We start from the raw sequence: 19,441 nt of genomic DNA on the forward strand, positions 1-19,441 counted from the left end.
TCAACAATTTGGTGCAGTGGTCGGGAACCTTTTTGACTAAGAGATCCATAAAGGTAAAATATTACACGCGCGGGGCGCGCGCGCGCACACACACACACACACACGCGCGCGCGCACACACACACGCACACACACAGGCGGGGCGCGCGCGCACACAAACACACACGGGCGTGCGCGGACATACAAACATACAGGGTACGCCCGCGCACACATAAAAAACGCGCGCAAACACGCACGCACGCGCGGCCACTTTTCAACAAAATGTCAGAATGTAATATTTAAAGGACAACCGACGTCACTTTTTTGTTTTTTAACTGACATCAGAAAAAGGTTTTATAGCATCTAAAATACCCAAAACACGCATTATGATATTTTTATTCAAATGCAAAACACCAACAAAAATGACTTAAAGCGTCCAAAATCTGCAAAAAAAATTGAGCTGCGAATTGGGCATTTTCCCGCCCCAAAGTCCCGCCCCCAGTTCGTGACGTCACACCAAGACATCTTGCATTGCTGGAGAATCAAAACAATTGCTTCAGATTCGGAGAAACTTTCTTGTTACACATCCAGTGATCAGAATCAGAATCAGAATCATCTTTATTGCCAAGTATGTAGACCACACAAGGAATTTGTTTCCGGTAGAACACGCTGCACTAGTATCGTCGTAAAAAAAAACTGCTAAGTGGCACTATACAGTTCCATTTTGGCTACTGTTGAAAGAGTTCAAAGAGTTAATGGCTTGGGGGAAGAAGCTGTTTAAATGTCTGCTGGATTTGGTGCGCATGGATCGGTAGCGCCTGCCTGAGGGGAGTAGCTTGAAAAGGTGGTGGGCAGGGCGCGGAGGGTCCAGTAGGATTTTCCGCGCCCTAGTTTGGATTCTTGCAGTGTGCAAGTCCTCGAGAGTGGGTAGGGCGGTGCCAATGATTTTTTCCGCCGTCCTAACTGTCCGTTGAAGTCGGATTTTGTCCATTTTTGTGGCGGCCCCGAACCAAACGGTGATGGAAGAACACAGGATGGATTCGATGACAGCCGTGTAGAAATGTTGCAGCACCTCCTGTGGCAGGCCATGCTTCTTTAGCAGCCTCAGGAAGTACATTCTCTGTTGGGCCTTTTTCAGGATAGTGTTGGTGTTGACCTCCCACTTCATGTCCTGGGAGACTGTGATTCCCAGGAACTTGAAGGTCTGATGAATATGATTCAAATAGTTCTGAAGAGGAAAGCATACATGTTTGCAATCGATTAAAGAATTTATTCCGTGCCATTTTGAGGCAACATTGGAGAGAAACGATCACCAGAAAAGAGGCACAAAATGGCGACAAAGTAAGGAATTAATCAGCCCGTTTCCACTGGCTGATAAATTCCTTACATGGAGCTTTGTCGCCCTCTTCTGCCTCTTTTTGGTGCATCACGACGTTTTCAGACCAAACAAGTACAGCAAAATGCATTGACGTGATGGAAGGACTGCTACAATGTGTCCTTTTTTTCGGTTAGGGGAGTTCCTTCAGGGACGTAATGTACGGACTCGTCACCAACTCAAAAACAAGACTTACAGAATATTCAGCGCGAGTCTTAAAACGTAAAATATAGCTATGTGCGGTGGAATCTTTGTAAAATACGCTCAGTAGAAGTCATTTGAAGCCATTTTACAAATTATATAATATATTCGATAAAGCCGAGCGAGAACAGACAAGTCGTTTGCATTTTGTCTTCGTGAAGTACATTCGATGACATATTCAAAACATACAATATTGCGTGTTTCATCATTTAATCTTCGCAGTATTTCCACTTGACAGGTGTAATGTGTCGACGTTATAAATTACTGTTACATAAGAATACTGTAGTTACCATAAACTCTACAACAATCCACCCCTGAAGTACCATGCGTGAAGATTAATTCTAAACACGTACTTTCTCCAGTGGCTGGCTTGAATGTCACCCTCACTCCTGCTACGTGTGAATCAATCAGCAGCGAGTGTGGTGTTATATTACTACACCACCACTGGAGGGTGCTTTTGACCAGGAAATAACTTGTGACGAATACATGTAGTGAGACCTCAACTTACAAACTTTTTGTCTTACAAACGTCAAATTTATGAAAATTAAACCTTATAATAAGCACTATTTTCATAATACACACCCACCACGGCTGGCGGAGTGATCTTCGGCGGAAGCACACGACCGAACAGCACCAGAGGTTAAGTTACCAACAGCCCTTATGGAAGATGACTCTCCTTCCATAAGCCATCAACGACCATCAAAAAGCTAAATACAACTTTATTTTACAGCAGTTTATTTCTTTAATTACAGTCCTCATGTAATGCGCCTCTCTTTCCATTCCATCAAGCCATAAATGACCATCACAAATGTAAATAAAGTGACTTTATGATACAATGCAGTGTATTTCTTTCATTACAATACAATAGCACATATATTATACATAGAATAAGGTATATTGTACGTAGTTTTAAGGCTTATTTAGTTGAAAAGTATATTTTATGGAAACTCGGAAACGGATTATTCCCATTTTAATGGTTTCCTATGGGATTTTTTTTTAGATACACACTTTTCGCCTTACACATTGTGTCTGGGAACCAATTAAGTTCGTAAGTTGAGGTGTCACTGTACTGTACTGTCATTAAACTAAAATGAATGTGGAAAACAAATTTTTACTATGAACGTGTGGATTCGTGATAACCTCATAAAATTTCAATATTATTTGCTATTTTTGCTTGCTTCGGAGCTGTCCAACCTTAATAATGTCCATCTCTTCTTGAAAAAAGCGCCTTGAAAATGGCTGTAACAGTACTGTACAGTATATCTGCAACCAAATCAATTTCTTCTCCTCCTTCAGCCATTGTGGGTTGACAAAACCGCCATTAAATCAACACAACAATATATATGCTTATGCAGTTCGCTACCGATACAGTGTGTGAGCTCTTTCTCGTACGCTCTTAATGACTAGCGGCGAGTGATACAATGATGACTCGTGACTAGCCGTTCATGTGACGAGCCAGTTTGTGAAAACTGACGTTTCCAGTGCCTTTCCTGTTGGGTTGCCAACTCGAACTCTGATTGGTTAAAGCAACAGTTCCATCACGATTGATTTTTATGCTCCAGGGCCCGCAAATGTCATAGTGATGGCATCCAGGTAGATTTCGGACCCTGGTAACAAATGATGGCTGAAATGTGATTGGTTAAATGCTTAAATACTAAAACACACATCTGAAAGCAGCACAAAGGGGGAAAAGCAATGAAAGGAAGTTGACAGACAATTTGGAATTATTTAATCAGAATTTATGAACAAAATATAATTCACATTAGTCGGTGATTCAGATTTTCTTAGGCCGGCAGAGAAGGCATTGCAGGCAGGCCCTGACGGCCACCACTGATTTTCTCTCAGCAGGCACCAGTCTACACCCATTTTGTTGTTGAAGTAATGTTGACGCTTTCACACAATGCACCGTTCACAAGCCTGATGGTGGTGCTTCCTGCTTTGGGTATGGGAGATCTGAGCAGGTGCCGACTGACTTTGGACATCACAGAGCAAAGACAAGCGATTGACTCGTAGAGGCGGCCAGTGATCGTTATTATTCTGAATGAATGGTGAAATCACAATCAGACTACAGTACTTCATGACATTGTAATCATGGTTCCACTCGCTTCAATGTTCATGGAAAGACAAAATATGAGATGAGAAGAGATAACCTTTATTTGTCTTACGTTGGAGAAATTCCAATTTAACAACAAAGTTATGAATGGAAGATAAAAGTAAAAATAATAAGTAGAAAAACAAAATCTCGGAGCTGCTGTAAAGGCAGCCACTATCGCGTTGCCATCTTGAAATCAAAATAAATTAGATTGCCATTGTGATAAGTTGATATTCAATCATTTTCAACATTCAGATCCTGGTTATTTTTTTGCCATAATCACCCAGCCTGAGGACGGTATGATAAACAATGCCTTATCAGCCATACTGCTGGCTTTCTATCACTCCATTGACAATAATGGTCAGAAGCAAAATAAACAGATTCTGATATACTTTGCATTGGTTTCATTTTGCTGAGTTGTTTAAAGGACAACCGACGTCTCCGGACAAGTTGTGGCCATAATTTGTAAAATGGCTTCAAATGACTTCTACTGAGCATATTTTACAAAGATTCCACCGCATATAGCTATATTTTACCCTTTGAGACTCACACTGAATATTCCGGAAGTCTTGTTTTTGAGTTGGTGACGAGTCCGGACGTTACGACACTGAAGGACCGCCCCTGACCGAAAAAAAAGGACACATTGTAGCAGTCCTTCCATCACGTCAATGCATTTTGCTGTACTTGTTTGATCTGAAAACGTCATATTGCACCAAAAAGAGCCAGAAGAGTGCGACCAAGCTCCATGTAAGGAATTTATCAGCCTGTGGAAACGGGCTGATTAATTCCTCACACGGAGCTTGGTTTTGCATTTGACTAAAAATATCACACTCCGTGTTTTGGGTATTTTAGATGCTATAAAATGTTTTTCTGATGTCAGTTAAGAAACAAAAAAGTGACGTCGGTTGTCCTTTAAAGAAAATTGAGTTTAAATAAATGCATTGTGGCATGATGTCAAGGCACCAAAGATAACGCATCCATGTGGAAATGTCAGGTAGGATACCTGACATTTTACTCAAATTTTCATAAAGTTAAGAGTCGGGGAGGCTCTGAGTACATTGATTGATACACTCGTGCACGCCTGCATCCCTGCTTCTGCCTCAGTTTCAGGTCACACACAAAGCGAGGCAGCGATTTCCTCCTTTTCAAACTCTGAGATTGACAGTACTGTACCGGTTTTGTAACATTTTTTAAAATTCATGTTAGAGTCATGGCTCTTGTTCATCGTGTTATGCGTGTGTGTGTGTGTGTGTGAAAAAAAAATGTGTTGTGGTTACTTCTGCGATGATGATGTCGAATTGGGCAAACACAGGGCTTGGCGACTTGGAAAGTAGATCTTCGGTGAACCAAAAAGTTTAGACAACTTCCTTTTTACTTTCATTTCCCTGTATACATTCAAGTTTGGCAGCATTTTTCAGAAAAGCACTCCTTAAGGGGTGACTTTCCTTGGATCTCTTCATTGACTGCACCTGCACCAAGACAACATCATCAATCTTCATCAGGTAAAAAAATAAATGCAAAAATAATGATTTGCTCATGTTTTTCAAGATCCGGTTTGAACGAGGCTTCTGCAATATGTTTTTCCCTGTCTTTCATGAATGTGTTTACAAGGTTAAGAACCACTGGCCTAAAATAATTGACTAATAAATGCATTTTATTACCAAACCTGAATGTAATACGGTTTACATTGCTTTTATTTTTAAATATCCTGAATTTAATAGTGTTTATAGAACTTGTATCAACATCTATCATAGGAGTGTTTTACATTTCCATTACATAACAACAATCTTTATTGATAAGGGCTGCCTTTTTCAGTGAACGCTGAAACATAAATCCATCCATTTATTCATCTTATCCTCACGAGGTGTGCTGGAGACTATTACAGCTAACTTAGGGCAGAACCATGGGGGACACCCTGAACTGGATGACACCCAATCGCCCAAATTCATTCAGTTGAATACACTCAATGACTCTTTAGGCATATTCTTGTCCTTGTCCATCTGTCAATCTATGAATTATGTTTTTTCCCCCCGTAGGTATTGGTGCTCAAGTTCTTGAAACAGAGATGGCCTCCCAACCTGCTCTCACTGACTGGAATTCTGACCTTATGGATTGCTGTGATAGTGCGAGTACATGTACGTCCCTATCGTTACAAAAATAGCATCAGACCAGTTTTTCACAATCAATGATTATACTTTCGGTTTCGTTTGCGCTCAGGCTGCTACGGTTTCTGGTGCTGCCCTTGCTTGGCATGCTCAGTCGCAGGCAAATATGGAGAGAACCGATGTCTCCCATTGTGTGACATATTCAGCCCTGCCTTGTGTGTCATTTGTGAGATCCCTCTGTTTGCGCCGCCTGCGGCCCTGTCTCTAAGAGCAAGCATGCGGAGCAAATTTGGCATCAAGGTAAGATAGTTCAAGCTGGGAACCATTTGTGACAAGTAGACATTCATTCTTAACTTTCAAATCCATTTTGTACCTTCCTCCTAGGGATCCCTCTGTAAGGACATTGCTACAAGCTGTTTCTGCGCATGGTGCAGCTGGTGTCAGATGCACCGTGAGCTGAAATACCGAAACAAACCTCCAACGGTTATTCAAGTGATCAACAACCAACAATTTATCTCTCAGCCTCCAGTCGTGATAATCAGGGAGCCAGACCCACCGCCTTCTTATGTTCCTCACTACTAAGACTTATCAATGTAGTTATGAGAGTTCGACTTTGTTTTTATTTGCAGTCAGTCTGGACTTGATCGAAGTTTCTTTTTGCTTGTTTAATGATCATCATCTCCTTGATTACACCAATTGATACTCCAGTATAACAATCCGTGTCAAAGATTATTTTTCACATTTGACAACACTTCCATCGAGGCACATTTTAAATCATGTATTCTGTTCTATTCTTGTTTTTATCTTAATGCTTCTGTAAAAAGTACTTTGCAACTGTTGTGAGAGCATGATATAAATAAAGATGGATTGTATTGAGTATTGATTGTATTGAGATTGTATTGAGCCCCTCCATGAGTCGTCACCTTACCGTGGTGGAGGGGTTTGTGTGTCCCAATGATCCTAGGAGCTAGGTTGTCTGGGGCTTCATGCCCCTGGTAGGGTCACCCATGGCAAACAGGTCCTGGGTGAGGGACCAGACAAAGTACGACTCAGAAGACCCCGTATGATGAGAAAGTCAAATGGACCTAGTTTTCCCTTGCCCGGACGCGGGTCACCGGGGCCTCTCTCTGGAGCCAGGCCTGGAGATGGGGCTCGTTGGCGAGCGCCTGGTGGCCGGGCCTACACCCATGGGGCCCGGTCGGGCTCAGCCCGAAGAGGAAACGTGGGTCCCCCTTCTCAAGGGCTCACCACCCATGGGAGGGGCCAGAGGGGTCGGGTGCAATGTGAGCTGGGCAGCAGCCAAAGGCGGGGACCCTGGGGGTCCGACCCTCGACTGCAGAAGCTAGCTCTGGGGACGTGGAATGTCACCTCTCTTACAGGGAAGGAGCCTGAGCTGGTGCACGAGGTTGAAAAGTTCCGACTAGACATAGTTGGGCTTGCCTCCACACACAGCCTGGGTTCCGATACCAGCCCTCTCGAGAGGGGTTGGACTCTCTTCCACTCTGGAGTTGCCCACGGTGAGAGGCGTAGAGCAGGTGTCGGCATACTTATTGCCCCCCGACTCGCCGCCTGTACATTGGGATTCACCCCAGTAGACGAAAGGGTTGCTTCCCTCCGCCTTCAGGTGGGGGGACGGGTTCTGACTGTTGTCTGTGCATATGCACCAAACAGCAGTTCAGTGTACCCATCCTTTTTGGAGACCTTAGGGGGTGTGCTGGAGAGCGCTCCCCCTGGGGACTCCCTTGTTCTGCTGGGCGATTTCAATGCTCATGTGGGCAATGACAGTGGGACCTGGAAGGGCGTGATTGGGAGGAATGGCCCCCCCCGATCAGAACAGGAGTGGTGTCTTGTTATTAGACTTCTGTGCTCAACACGGATTGTCTATAACAAACACTTTATTCAAACATAAGGGTATCCATATGTGCACGTGGCACCAGGACACCCTTGGTCGCAGTTCGATGATTGACTTTATAGTTGTATCATCGGATTTGCGGCCTCATGTTTTGGACACTCGAGTGAAGAGAGGGGCGGAGCTGTCAACTGATCACCACCTGGTGGTGAGTAGGCTCCGTTGGTGGGGGAAGATGCCAGTCCGACCTGGAAGACCCAAACGTGTTGTGAGGGTTTGTTGGGAACGTCTGGCAGAATCCCCTGTCAGAAGTAGTTTCAACTCCCACCTCCGGCAGAACTATACACATGTCCCGGGGGAGGTGGGGGACATTGAGTCCGAATGGACCATGTTCCGTACCTCCCTTGCTGAGGCGGCAAATCAGAGTTGCGGCCGTAAGGTGGTTGGTGCCTGTCGTGGAGGCAATCCCCGTACTCGCTGGTGGACACCAGTAGTAAGGGATGCCGTAAAGCTGAAGAAGGAGTCCTACCGGGCTTATATAGCCTGTGGGACTCCTGAGACAGCTGACACGTATCGACTAGCCAAGCGGAATGCAGCCTCTGTGGTCGCCGAGGCAAAAACACGGGCATGGGAAGAGTTCGGTGAGGCCATGGAAGCCGACTTCCGGACCGCTTCGAAGAAATTCTGGTCCACCATCCGGCGTCTCGGGAGGGGAAAGCAGTGCACCACTAACACTGTGTACAGTGAGGGTGGGGCGCTGCTGACTTCGACTCGAGACGTCGTGAACCGGTGGGCAGAGTACTTCGAAGACCTCCTCAACTCCACCAACACGCCTTCCTTGGAGGAAGCAGTGTCTGGGGACTCCGAGGTGGGCCCTTCGATCCTTGTGACTGAAGTCACCGAGGTGGTTAAAAAGCTCCTCGGTGGCAAGGCCCCGGGGGTGGATGAGATCCGACCGGAGTTCCTAAAGGCTCTGGATGTTGTGGGGCTGTCCTGGCTGACACGCCTCTGCAACATTGCGTGGTCATCGGGGAGAGTGCCTCTGGATTGGCAGACCGGGGTGGTGGTCCCCCTTTTTAAAAAAGGGGACCGGAGGGTGTGTTCCAACTACAGAGGGATCACACTCCTCAGCCTCCCTGGAAAGGTCTATTCAGGGGTCCTAGAGGGGCGGGTCCGTCGGAAAGTCGAGCCTCAGATTGAGGAGGAACAGTGTGGTTTTCGTCCCAGCCGCGGAACAGTGGACCAGCTCTACACCCTTAGCAGGGTCCTCGAGGGCGCATGGGAATTCGCCCAACCACTCTACATGTGTTTTGTAGACTTGGAGAAAGCGTTTGACCGTGTCCCTCGTGGAGTTCTGTGGAGGGTACTTCGGGAGTATGGGGTACAGGAGCGGCTGATACGGGCCGTTCGGTCCCTATATGACCGATGTCAGAGTCTGGTTCGCATTGCCGGCAGTAAGTCGGAATCGTTTCCAGTGAGGGTTGGGCTCCGCCAAGGCTGCCCTTTGTCACCGATTCTGTTCATAACCTTTATGGACAGAATTTCTAGGCGCAGCCGAAGCGCTGAAGGTTTCCGTTTTGGTAGCCTCAGTATAGCATCTCTGCTTTTTGCAGATGATGTTGTACTGTTGGGGCCTTCACGTGGAGCTCTCCAACTCTCGCTGGAGCGTTTCGCAGCCGAATGTGAAGCCGCTGGGATGAGAATCAGCACCTCCAAATCTGAGACAATGGTTCTCAGTCGGAAAAGGGTGGAGTGCCCTCTCCGGGTCGGGGAGGAGATTTTGCCTCAAGTGGAGGAGTTTAAGTATCTGGGTGTCTTGTTCACGAGTGAGGGTGAAAGGGATCGAGAGGTCGACAGGCGGATCGGTGCGGCGTCTGCCGTGATGCGGACTTTGTACCGATCTGTCGTGGTGAAGAAGGAGCTGAGCCAAAAAGCAAAGCTCTCAATCTACCGGTCGATCTACGTCCCAACCCTCATCTATGGTCACGAGCTATGGGTTGTGTCCGAAAGAACGAGATCCCGGATGCAAGCGGCCGAAATGAGCTTTCTCCGTCGGGTGTCCGGGCTCTCCCTTAGAGATAGGGTGAGAAGCTCGGTCATCCGGGAGGGGCTCAAAGTCGAGCCGCTTCTCCTCCACATCGAGAGGAGCCAGATGAGGTAGCTCGGGCATCTGATTAGGATGCCCCCGGGACGTCTCCCTCGCGAGGTGTTCCGGGCATGTCCCACTGGCAGGAGACCCCGGGGACGACCCAGAACACGCTGGAGAGAATATGTCTCCCAGCTGGCATGGGAACGCCTCGGGATCCGCCAGGACGAGCTGGAAGAAGTGGCTGGGGAGAGGGAAGTCTGGGCTTCCCTACTGAAGCTGCTGCCCCCGCGACCCGACCCCGGATAAGCGGCAGAAGATGGATGGATGGATGGATGGATGGATGGATGGATGGATGGATGGATGGATGGATGGATTGTATTGAAAAAAAATACTAACCACGTGTCACTAAATAAGCCGCGCTGAGATACCGAAAGACATCATGACTCCATGACAGAACGAGGTGACATAATTGACAACCAAATCATTAACAGACCACTGCAACTCCATAGCAACTGATAAGATTCTGAATCAGATTTAATGGCCACGTATGTTAAACACAAGGAATTTACATTTCCAGTTTTAATCCATTAAAAGAAACAGAAACAAAAACAATGACCAGCAACAAACTGGAGGCCTGGCATTTTGCTGTTTAGCACCTAAAAATGCAAAACTAGAGGGGAGTTAGAAAAAGAAAGACTATCTATTCCTGTCACGTTTTGTAATTTAGTATGGTTTCAGTGTAACAATGACCAAGCCCATGAGATTTCTTTCTAATTGCTTGATGTTGCCTTACTTCTCGTTCGCTTCCATTGCTCCAATATTTTTTGGACGGCCAAGACAGTGAGTGGCTTGATCGCAGCATAGTGGACGACGGTGTCTGTGGGCAACTCATTGGCCGGGAATTCATTAAAAATACAACAAAAATTTAAAATTGTCAAATCACAGAAAAATGGGTTATCCTTAAAAAAATGACGACTACGGTGATCCCTAGCGGTTCACTTATCGCGGTTTCAGTGCACCACAGATTTTTTTGATCAGGGAAAAGAAAACATTCAGAATAAAAAAGAATCCCGAATGACTAAGAGGTTTTGTATATAGCTGTAGCTTGATTGGTTCCCAGGGCTGACGTCACCCAATGTCAGGACGATATCTCCTGGTTTACAGCCATGTGGATTGGCTGTTCATCTTCTCAGCTCTGTTCAGCACCCCAATCTGTTTTATCACGCAAGTTATTATATTACTCTACTTCACGGATTTTCTTCTATTGCTAATGGTCCCCATTAACCACAAAAAACGAGGGATTACTGTACAATATTTGGAGAGAGTGAATGCTCCACATCTGGAAAATTATAAATTACGCCCCGTTTAATATCAAATCTCTTTCTAAAGACTGTCATGCTAGAAATACTTCATGATCTGGCTACATAGAAATTGACAGGCATATAAGTGGTTGACAGCGTCATCCTGCTTTAGACTCCCATTTTGGCTTCATTCACTGCGGTCCAGTTTCAACGCAACTCAAGATGCTTATTTTCGCTCAACTATATTCTTTGTATTCACTCCTACACAGCTTATGGATGTTTGACATTAAAAAAATCAAACAAAACATGAATAAATCGGGTTGTATCAAAAAGTCGCAGAGTTGAAAAAAAAGTGTGTGTGTGTGTGTGTGGGGGGGGGGGGGGGTAATACACCAGAATATATGGTAATATACAAAGTACATACTGTGATGGGCAGTATTCTCACAATGCCCGTATTTTCTTTCCTGTTAAATACTGCTTCCAGAATGTTGAACCATTCACCAAAATGATGAAGCTAGGCGTACCAACCTTGACAAAAAACCTGCAAGACACAGAGTGCAAGGTAAAGAGGGTGAAGGAAGTCAAATCGAAACAAGCTGGCAGGATAATATTCTCTTCAAAATTGAATTCTTGAAAACGTGCACATTAATACACAATTAAGATGACAACTTCAATCAAGTTTTTCAACTTGCACGACCATTCCTGATGTTCATAAATGATGGGGCAAACCGTTTTGGGACACATATTTTTATTTATTTATTTTTTAAAGAACAGACTAAGCAAGGATGGAACAGGGTTTTCTTCTGGCCCTACTATCTCATTGATGACTGACCAAAAAACACCCAGCCTATCTTTCACGTGCAATGCACCAATAAACTACAGTGATACCTTAGCTTACGACGTAAGCCGTACGTTCGTACGACGACATATATCCTTGGGTCTTCAATAAGCCGTTACTGAAGCTGCTGGCACATACACACACACATGAGCATCGCCTGCTCCTTCGCGGAGCCTCAACCGGGAAGAGGGATTTACTCCCCGCCCACTTAATCTACGCAGCCAATCGCAAGCGAGCTCAGCGAATGGCCCTGAACTCAGTAACACTTCAGCATAGCCTTGCGCCGCCTTGGTGTCCTTGCGTAAACATCCAGCCCTTGAAATCTTTAATGCCTCTGTGTGCGTGCGTGTGCTTCATGTGTGTGACAGTGGAGCCCCCTGAAAAAAAGCGCCTCATACAAAATCTAACTTACAGCATCTCCGTCCGAACATTTTCGACATACACGCAAAAATGTTCATATGAACTGTTGTTCGTAATACGAATACTTGGAAGTCGGAAAGCGCCGGTATACATATTCGTGTGTGTGCGTTCGTGTGTATTTTGTTTGTGTTTTTGTTTCAGTCATGCACATACGTGGGACGTTTTATATACAATTTTGACGCCAACATGAGACGGCCAAAGATAATTAACTGATTCAGGCGAAATGGGCTGGGGGCAAAAACTGCTTATAAACCGGTTCAAACGTGCATGTGGTAAAGGAAAACATGTATACTGCTTAGCAAATGAGGCAGTGGGAATGCTTATCACATATTCTGTCTGCATGTAGAGGAGAAGAAGAGGAGGAGGACAAAGACAGAGACAAAGGGATGCCCATGTTCATGGATGAATTTTTCAACAGAAGATACAGCGGGAGTCCAACTTTTGGTAGGAGGATGGTACTATTAGTGGGGATGATGAGACACCCTGGAGCGGGAGTAGTTTCAAAACTAGCACACTGGTAGTGGATGCGGAGAGTGAATTGAACGCGAGCATTTTTTTGCTTGACTCACACAATGCGGATAGAAAAGTCTACGCATAGGAGGAAGAGGAGGAGACTGATGGTGGGAAGAAGGAAAATGTGTGTTCTCTTTGTGGCACATATGTGTGATGGGAAACGGTTCGTCATACCCACAAGTTGATGTCTGTAAGGCAAGCGGATGTGAATCGGGACTTATCCCGCCGATGAGCTTTCAATCATTTTGCTGGATTCTCAAACCCCTCTCCCTCAGCGTTCTGCACTGAAGCTTATTTTTGCCTTTTCTTTAAGGGAGGACGGGGGCGGGTGAAAAGTAAGAACAAAAGCGCTTGAAAAAACTTTTGGTGAATAAGGAGGGCGGTGCAGTGATGTAGGTGTGCCCAGGGAAATAAGGAAGAACAGACTTGTAAAGTGCCCAACTCTGAAAAAGTCTTCAAGGTAGACATATGCATTTTACTGCTTTCACCAACGTTTTTGTAGTTCAATTATGAGTCACTATCAACATAGCATTTATCATCAATTGACAACTGTTGAGAATCACCGCCTTCACGGTAAGAAATTTTGCAAGAGGCAAACGCAGTGGCTGACAAATAGTTCATGCTCATTAAAAAGACAAAATTAGCACACCTCTCCTACTGCGCCTGAAAACACGACATGTAGTGCATTTAGAGTATCAGTAATATGAATTTATTTCCTGCGACAGGTCTTAGTCATGAACACACGTAAAAGGGGTTTAAGTTGACATTGATTTATGACTAAACAGCAATCAAAATACAGCTAAGATCTTAAGAGAGCTGCAATTACGTACGGGTGGGAATTGATTAGATAGTTCTGATTCCATTATTTTTCTGTTTAACAATTCAAGTCTGCATTGATTTTTTTTCAAATGAGACTGAACAAGTAGATTAGCATTAACTTTCTTTTTGTCTTAATTGTATCTGGAAACGAACTCCAGTAAAAAGTAACATGACTTCACAGTGTGGAATTAAGCGGTCCACATCTCAGGACACCTGCCATTGGGTTACCAAAATGGAAAGAGGAAGACATTAAAATTAAGTAAGGATGTCAGTGTACATTTTGGTGAACATTTATTTGTTCGCAAATGTTCGCACATTAGGCAATATTAGATTCCTCACGTGACACCTTTAAAGGGCAACCGACGTCACTTTTTTGTTTTTTAACTGACACCAGGAAAACGTTTTATAGCATCTAAAATACCCAAAACACACAGTATATTTTTAGTCAAATGCAAAACACCAATAAAAATGACTTAAAGTGTCCAAAATCTGCAAAAAATTGAGCTGCAAATTGGGCATTTTCAGAAAGTCCCGCCCCCAGTTCGTGGCGTCACGTCTTGCGTTGCTTGTGAATCAAAACAATGGCTTCAGATTCGGAGAATATGCTTTCTTGTTACACATCCAGTTATGAATATGATTCAAATAGTTCTGAAGAGGAAAGCATACATGTTTGCAATTGATTAAAGAATTTATTTCTGCTATTTTGAGGCAACATTGGGGGAAAATCTCTCACCCAAAAAAAGAGGCACAAAATGGCGACCTCCTGTGGCCACCTCCGTTTCCACAGGCTGATAAATTCCTTATATGGCGCTTGGATGCCCTCTTCTGGCCTTCTGGCGGCTTTTGGGTGCAACACGAGGTCCCCAGACCAAACAAGTACAGCAAAATACATTGACGTGATGGAAGGACCCTACAATGCGTCTTTTTTACGGTCAAGGATGGTCCTTTAGTGACGTCACGTACGGACTCGTCACCAACTCAAAAACAAGACTTCCCGAATATTCAGTGCGAGTCTTAAAACGTAAAATATAGCTATATGCGGTCGAATATTTGTAAAATACGCTCAGTAGAAGTCATTTGAAGCCATTTTACAAATTATGGACACAACTTGTACGGAGACGTCGGTTGTCCTTTAAGACTGGCACAGGGTGTCGCCGTATGGAAAGTGAGGAGGGATGTGTTAAATAGCGACAGCAACGAAAAAGTCATTTGAACGGTTATGTATAAGATTCCTTGGGAGCCACAGACTCTTTGGAAATCTAAATTGGACATTTTTTCTTCTCAGTGATATAGTGGACAATCAAAATTGTCGTACGTGTTGCCAGGCTGCTAGCACGTTGTGGTGCCGGGCGTAGAATATAAAAAAAAAGGGTCTGGCTGTCATGGTCATAAGTCGAGCCAGTCGTAAGTCGAATGGTACCTGTATTTGGACATAATTACCTTTTGTGTTGCAACACTTTTAAAAGTGATGTTTCTGGTTCAACTTTGTAGAGTGTCTCCTTCTCTTCATCTTCAAAGAACAACTACAGGAAAGAATAAGCGGTTACTGATCAAATAAACCATTTGCTCAGTGGATTATTTACAACAGGGGTCGGGAACCTATGGCTCGCGAGCCATATATGGCTCTTTTGATGATTGCATTTGGCTCGCTGATAAAACTAAATACACATTCTTACTTTTTCGTTGTTCATCCAGTTTGGGCTGGAGTTGGCAGAAAGTGCCATTTTGATTGGATGCTACTGACCGTTCATGTTGAAACAGGTAAACGCCCCTTTTAAATAAGCCCGACGAGTATCGTACACTGCAGTTTGGAATGGACCGAAGGATTCGCCTTTGTGGATAATAATAATAATAATAATAATAATAATAATAATAATAATAATAAATACATTTCATTTCAAGCGCCTTTCAAAGCTCTCAAGAACACTTTACAGTCCCAGAAAAGCGTAGATGCAAAGATAGAAAAGGTTCTGATTCTAATTTGCAAGGAAACAATACCATTGATGAAAAAGTCAAATGTCAGTGGCACTTTGACAAGCTACATGCTAACGTTAGCATCAATATACTTGAGAGAGACTACAGCAAGCAAGCGTACAAGCTAATGAGCAGTGTGCAGGAGAGCGAGCAGTAACTTCGGCTGTGGACCCGGCAAGTTGACTTTCATTCCGATTGTTTGGCTGGATTTTTTTTTAACAAACATGGGGAACGGAACATGAGTCCGTGTTTGCGCGTGTGTGCATGCGTGTGTGCCTCTCACTTAAAAACATTTCTGAATCTTTTACCTTTATGGCTCTCTTAGTCAAAAAGATTCCTGATCCCTGATTTACAAGTACTGTATTACAAAATAGCAATCGTAAACGCAAACGTGGAGTATACAATGACACTGCAATTAATGATAATGACACACTTGTGTTTGGAACACCAATTCAATCAGTCATATTCGGTAACTTTCAGAGATATACACTACATTCGCTAAAACTGAATGTATTATGTACTTATTTGTTTCAGACAGTGGCGGGTCATCAGGGCCTGCAAGGCCCTCTCTGCTGGTCTAAACACATCTGAATCACAGACTAATGTTAATTATATTTTGTCCATGAATTCTTATTAAATAATTCCAAATTGTCTTTCAGCTTCCTTTCATTGCTTTTTCCCTTTGTGCTGCTTCCAGACGTGTGTTTTGTTATTTAAGCATTTAACCAATTACATATCAGCCATCATTTGTTACCAAGGTCAGAAATCTACCTGGACGCCTTCACAATCAGTTCTGCAGGTTTTGGAGCATAAAAATCAACGCGATGAAACAGTTGCTTTAACAAATCACAGTTCGAGTTGGCAACCTAGCCTAGAAGGTGCTGGCTATGTCAGAGTTTTCGCAAATTATGATTGGCTAGTCATTCACTAATCATAATACCATTAGCCGCGAGTGGAAAGCGCATACTGGCCAGGGCTATAGTAGCTCACCATATCTGTAGCGAGCTGCAGAAGCAAATACATTTTTGTGTTTATTTAATTGTGGTTTTGTCAACTCACAATGGCTTAAGGAGAGGAAGAAATTGATTTATTTTATGGATGTGGAGAGAAAGAGAGAGTAGAGAGAGTAGATGGATTCATTAAGAAAGTTTAGACAGCTACAAAGATGGCAAAAATAGCAAATAATTAATATTGCAATTTTATGAGGGTATCATGAATTCACACATTCATATTAAAAATGTGAACAGTTTAATGACAGTATTTATTAAATTTCTTTAAGTAACAAGTTATTTCCTGGTTAACGACATCCTCTAGTGGATGTGTAGGAAATCACACCACACTCCTTGCTAATTGATTCAGATGTAGCACTACTGAAGGCCTAGGAGTGACATGCACGGCCCACCACTGGTTTTGGACATTAGTTGTATTCTCCAAGTTCTTCTACAAAACTATACTTTTAAATGTTAATTTCATGCAAAAATTCAATTTTATCCATTTAATTGTATTTTCTTTTTTATGTGTGAAAATGCCTGGCACTGAATGAATTACTTTCATAGAACAAACCTGCAAATTTTGCAGGTGATATTTTTGTTCCTCGTCCCAAGGTGGGAGTTCGTCCCCAAACATGACAGCAAAGTGATCTAAAAAACTGATGCAAAAAAAGAAATATATTAAAGGATTGTCATTTTTCAAAAATTACTGAGTATTCTTAACATGATCTACCTGTTGTTCTCACAGAAAGCAGAGATGAAGTCACTCTGCTGATGCTCTGGATAAAGGAAGAGCACAGGCCAATGCAGGGTGTGCTGCTGATCCAGGAAGACCTGAGCTCCCGTGGCCTTGTGTGAGCTGAGACCATCCTGGCTAAGCTCGGCTATTGCAGTCAAAGACTCTTTGTCATCATCCTCAGCATCTGAATCTGACTGACGAGGCTTCACAGGCTGGAGGAGCTTGATTCCTCGCTCCTACAAGAAAAACATCATGCAACAGACAAAATTGAGAGTAACCTTTATGCTTGTCCCGGTTACGGACATATTAAAAAAAACAACAAAGATTTCATCATATCTTTTTGTAACCTTTATTGCAGCCATAATAGCTTCTTTCTCATTGTTTAACTTCTTTTCTTTGACCTTGGCCTTTCGAGCATCTCGTTCTGCTGACCTCTGTGGTAAAGAACAAATTGAAACAAATAATTGCATGATATAAATTGACACAAGTGAGGAAAAGCACTTGGATGGTAAACTGATGGATGGCTGGACACTAATATGGAGCAGTGAGACCACCTTGTGTTTGTCTGCTGCTGTTCTTAGTTCCTGTAACTTCTTGTCTGTTGGATGAGCTTTAAGACCCTCTTCACACCATTGAATGGCTGAAGTTAATTTATGCAACTCAATGCAACACTGGGCACCTGAACACACACAGATAATCATTAAGGGAAAAAATGGACAGATCACTGGGTTAAGTTGACCGCAAAAATGGAATGTTATTTGTAGATGTGTGCTTAACCCTGGCAGACATTTCACTGGATTTGTGCGTGTGTGTGTGTGTGTGTGCGCACGCGTTCACGTACCTCGAATCAAGGCTTTAAGATGACCCGGTGAGATCTTCTTTGCGATTGTAGCATCATTCAGTGAAGATCGCATGTTGCCTGCATGTCAAAGATTACGTACAAAATGGTACTACTAACGATGTACTGTACTCATTTAGAGAGAATTTGATTTATTTGTGATGTTAAAAGGAGAATGTGGTACCAAGATGAAAGTGAGCTGCTGCTCGATTGGTGAGAAGAACAGTATCCAGGTCTTGGTCACCACATTTATTTTTCAAAGCTGCAGTGTAAGCCACTATGGCCTTTTGGTAATTCTTCTCTTTGAAAAATTCGTTTCCCTCATCCTTTAAACTTTGCGCTTTTTCTGGAGAACAGGACAAATAATCAGTGTTGCTTAATTAATGTTGGACACCGAGGATGTTACCATAGTACCGCTCATATTAATAAAGGGAAAGCATTAGTGACACACCTACCTGCTGGGGTCCTGTCTTCATCGTGGATGATAGCCTGGATATGAGCTAGCTCTGGATATTCATTGGGGTCGAACTCATCGGGTACTGTTTTCATGAACATGGGTATTTTATCAAACTCCTTAATAAGACCAGAGAAAAGGTTCGTGATTATGTGAACACGTTTCTTTATAAATGTGTAAACATTCAGATGGTTGTTCGTATAGTTTAGAAATTAATGTTCATGTCGCTCAGAGAAGGAGCCATCACAGAATGACAAATCATTCTGATGAAGTTCGGTCCCTCCCCCTCTCTCGTTAGATACACACTGACAGTAATTAGCTGTCGTTCGTTGCCATAAAAACGTCATCGTTGATAGCTCGTGTCTACAATCACCGGAAACGACGCTGTAACAGCAAAAACATAATCATTACAATATGTTGTTCAACGTAGCATGCAGTCTACATGCTCGCATATTTTTACCCATACAAACAGCAAGCGGTCCAGGTATGCAACCATAAAATATGACTGTGATCCACCTGGTCAGCAAAGCTGCACAGTTAATTATTTTTAGAGCAACACTAAGTTTTTACCTCTTCCCAAGTTTCTTCGTTGAAGGCATTTTTGTATCGGTGGCGCTTGAACGCTTCTGCAAAAAAGTCGTCATCGTCGCTGTCATTTTGTACAGCGGGAGAGGCCATGGAAGGTATTTGGGTGCGCAGTTTTCCACAAGTCAAAAACGTCGTCACCGTCAAATTAAGAGAAATGTAAGAGACTGCCAAGCGCGTGTAAATTGTGGTACGACCAGAAAATGGTCCGTGCGGAAACAACCATGCGCCAAATTTTCCACTTCAAAGTAGGTAATGCGAACAAACACGCGCACACAAAAC

The 19,441-nt window shown here is 43.6% G+C and overlaps 2 protein-coding genes across 5 annotated transcripts; one reads left to right on the plus strand and one right to left on the minus strand.

The window, feature by feature from the left end:
- Positions 1-477: 477 nt before the first annotated feature.
- On the minus strand, positions 478-19,358 carry LOC148895441 (hsp70/Hsp90 co-chaperone CNS1 homolog). 3 transcript variants are annotated; one of them, XM_089000835.1, is made up of 11 exons: positions 19,145-19,358; positions 18,576-18,693; positions 18,305-18,466; positions 18,124-18,201; positions 17,837-17,961; positions 17,630-17,716; positions 17,277-17,518; positions 17,118-17,202; positions 15,021-15,103; positions 11,415-11,531; positions 478-1,206 (listed from the first exon to the last, which is right to left on the minus strand). In XM_089000835.1, the coding sequence occupies exons 1-10, from the start codon at positions 19,250-19,252 to the stop codon at positions 11,432-11,434; spliced, it is 1,188 nt and encodes a 395-aa protein (XP_088856961.1). In that variant the 5' UTR covers positions 19,253-19,358; the 3' UTR covers positions 478-1,206; positions 11,415-11,431. The 3 variants fall into 3 exon arrangements, with proteins under 3 accessions (XP_088856961.1, XP_088856960.1, XP_088856962.1); XM_089000834.1 differs by lacking the exon at positions 478-1,206 and having other exon boundaries at positions 10,206-11,531; XM_089000836.1 differs by lacking the exon at positions 478-1,206 and having other exon boundaries at positions 10,206-11,531; positions 18,572-18,693; positions 19,145-19,303.
- On the plus strand, positions 3,314-6,628 carry LOC148895442 (cornifelin homolog B-like). Of its 2 annotated transcripts, XM_089000838.1 has the most exons (4): positions 3,319-5,148; positions 5,683-5,781; positions 5,864-6,051; positions 6,136-6,628. In XM_089000838.1, exons 2-4 carry the CDS (start codon positions 5,712-5,714, stop codon positions 6,331-6,333), a joined length of 456 nt encoding a protein of 151 aa, XP_088856964.1. In that variant the 5' UTR covers positions 3,319-5,148; positions 5,683-5,711; the 3' UTR covers positions 6,334-6,628. The 2 variants fall into 2 exon arrangements, with proteins under 2 accessions (XP_088856963.1, XP_088856964.1); XM_089000837.1 differs by having other exon boundaries at positions 3,314-5,781.
- Positions 19,359-19,441: the final 83 nt, after the last annotated feature.

The sequence above is a fragment of the Hippocampus bargibanti genome, linkage group LG07 (assembly GCF_051943395.1).
Source record: "Hippocampus bargibanti isolate YZ-2025 linkage group LG07, ASM5194339v1, whole genome shotgun sequence".
Lineage (NCBI taxonomy): Eukaryota > Metazoa > Chordata > Actinopteri > Syngnathiformes > Syngnathidae > Hippocampus > Hippocampus bargibanti.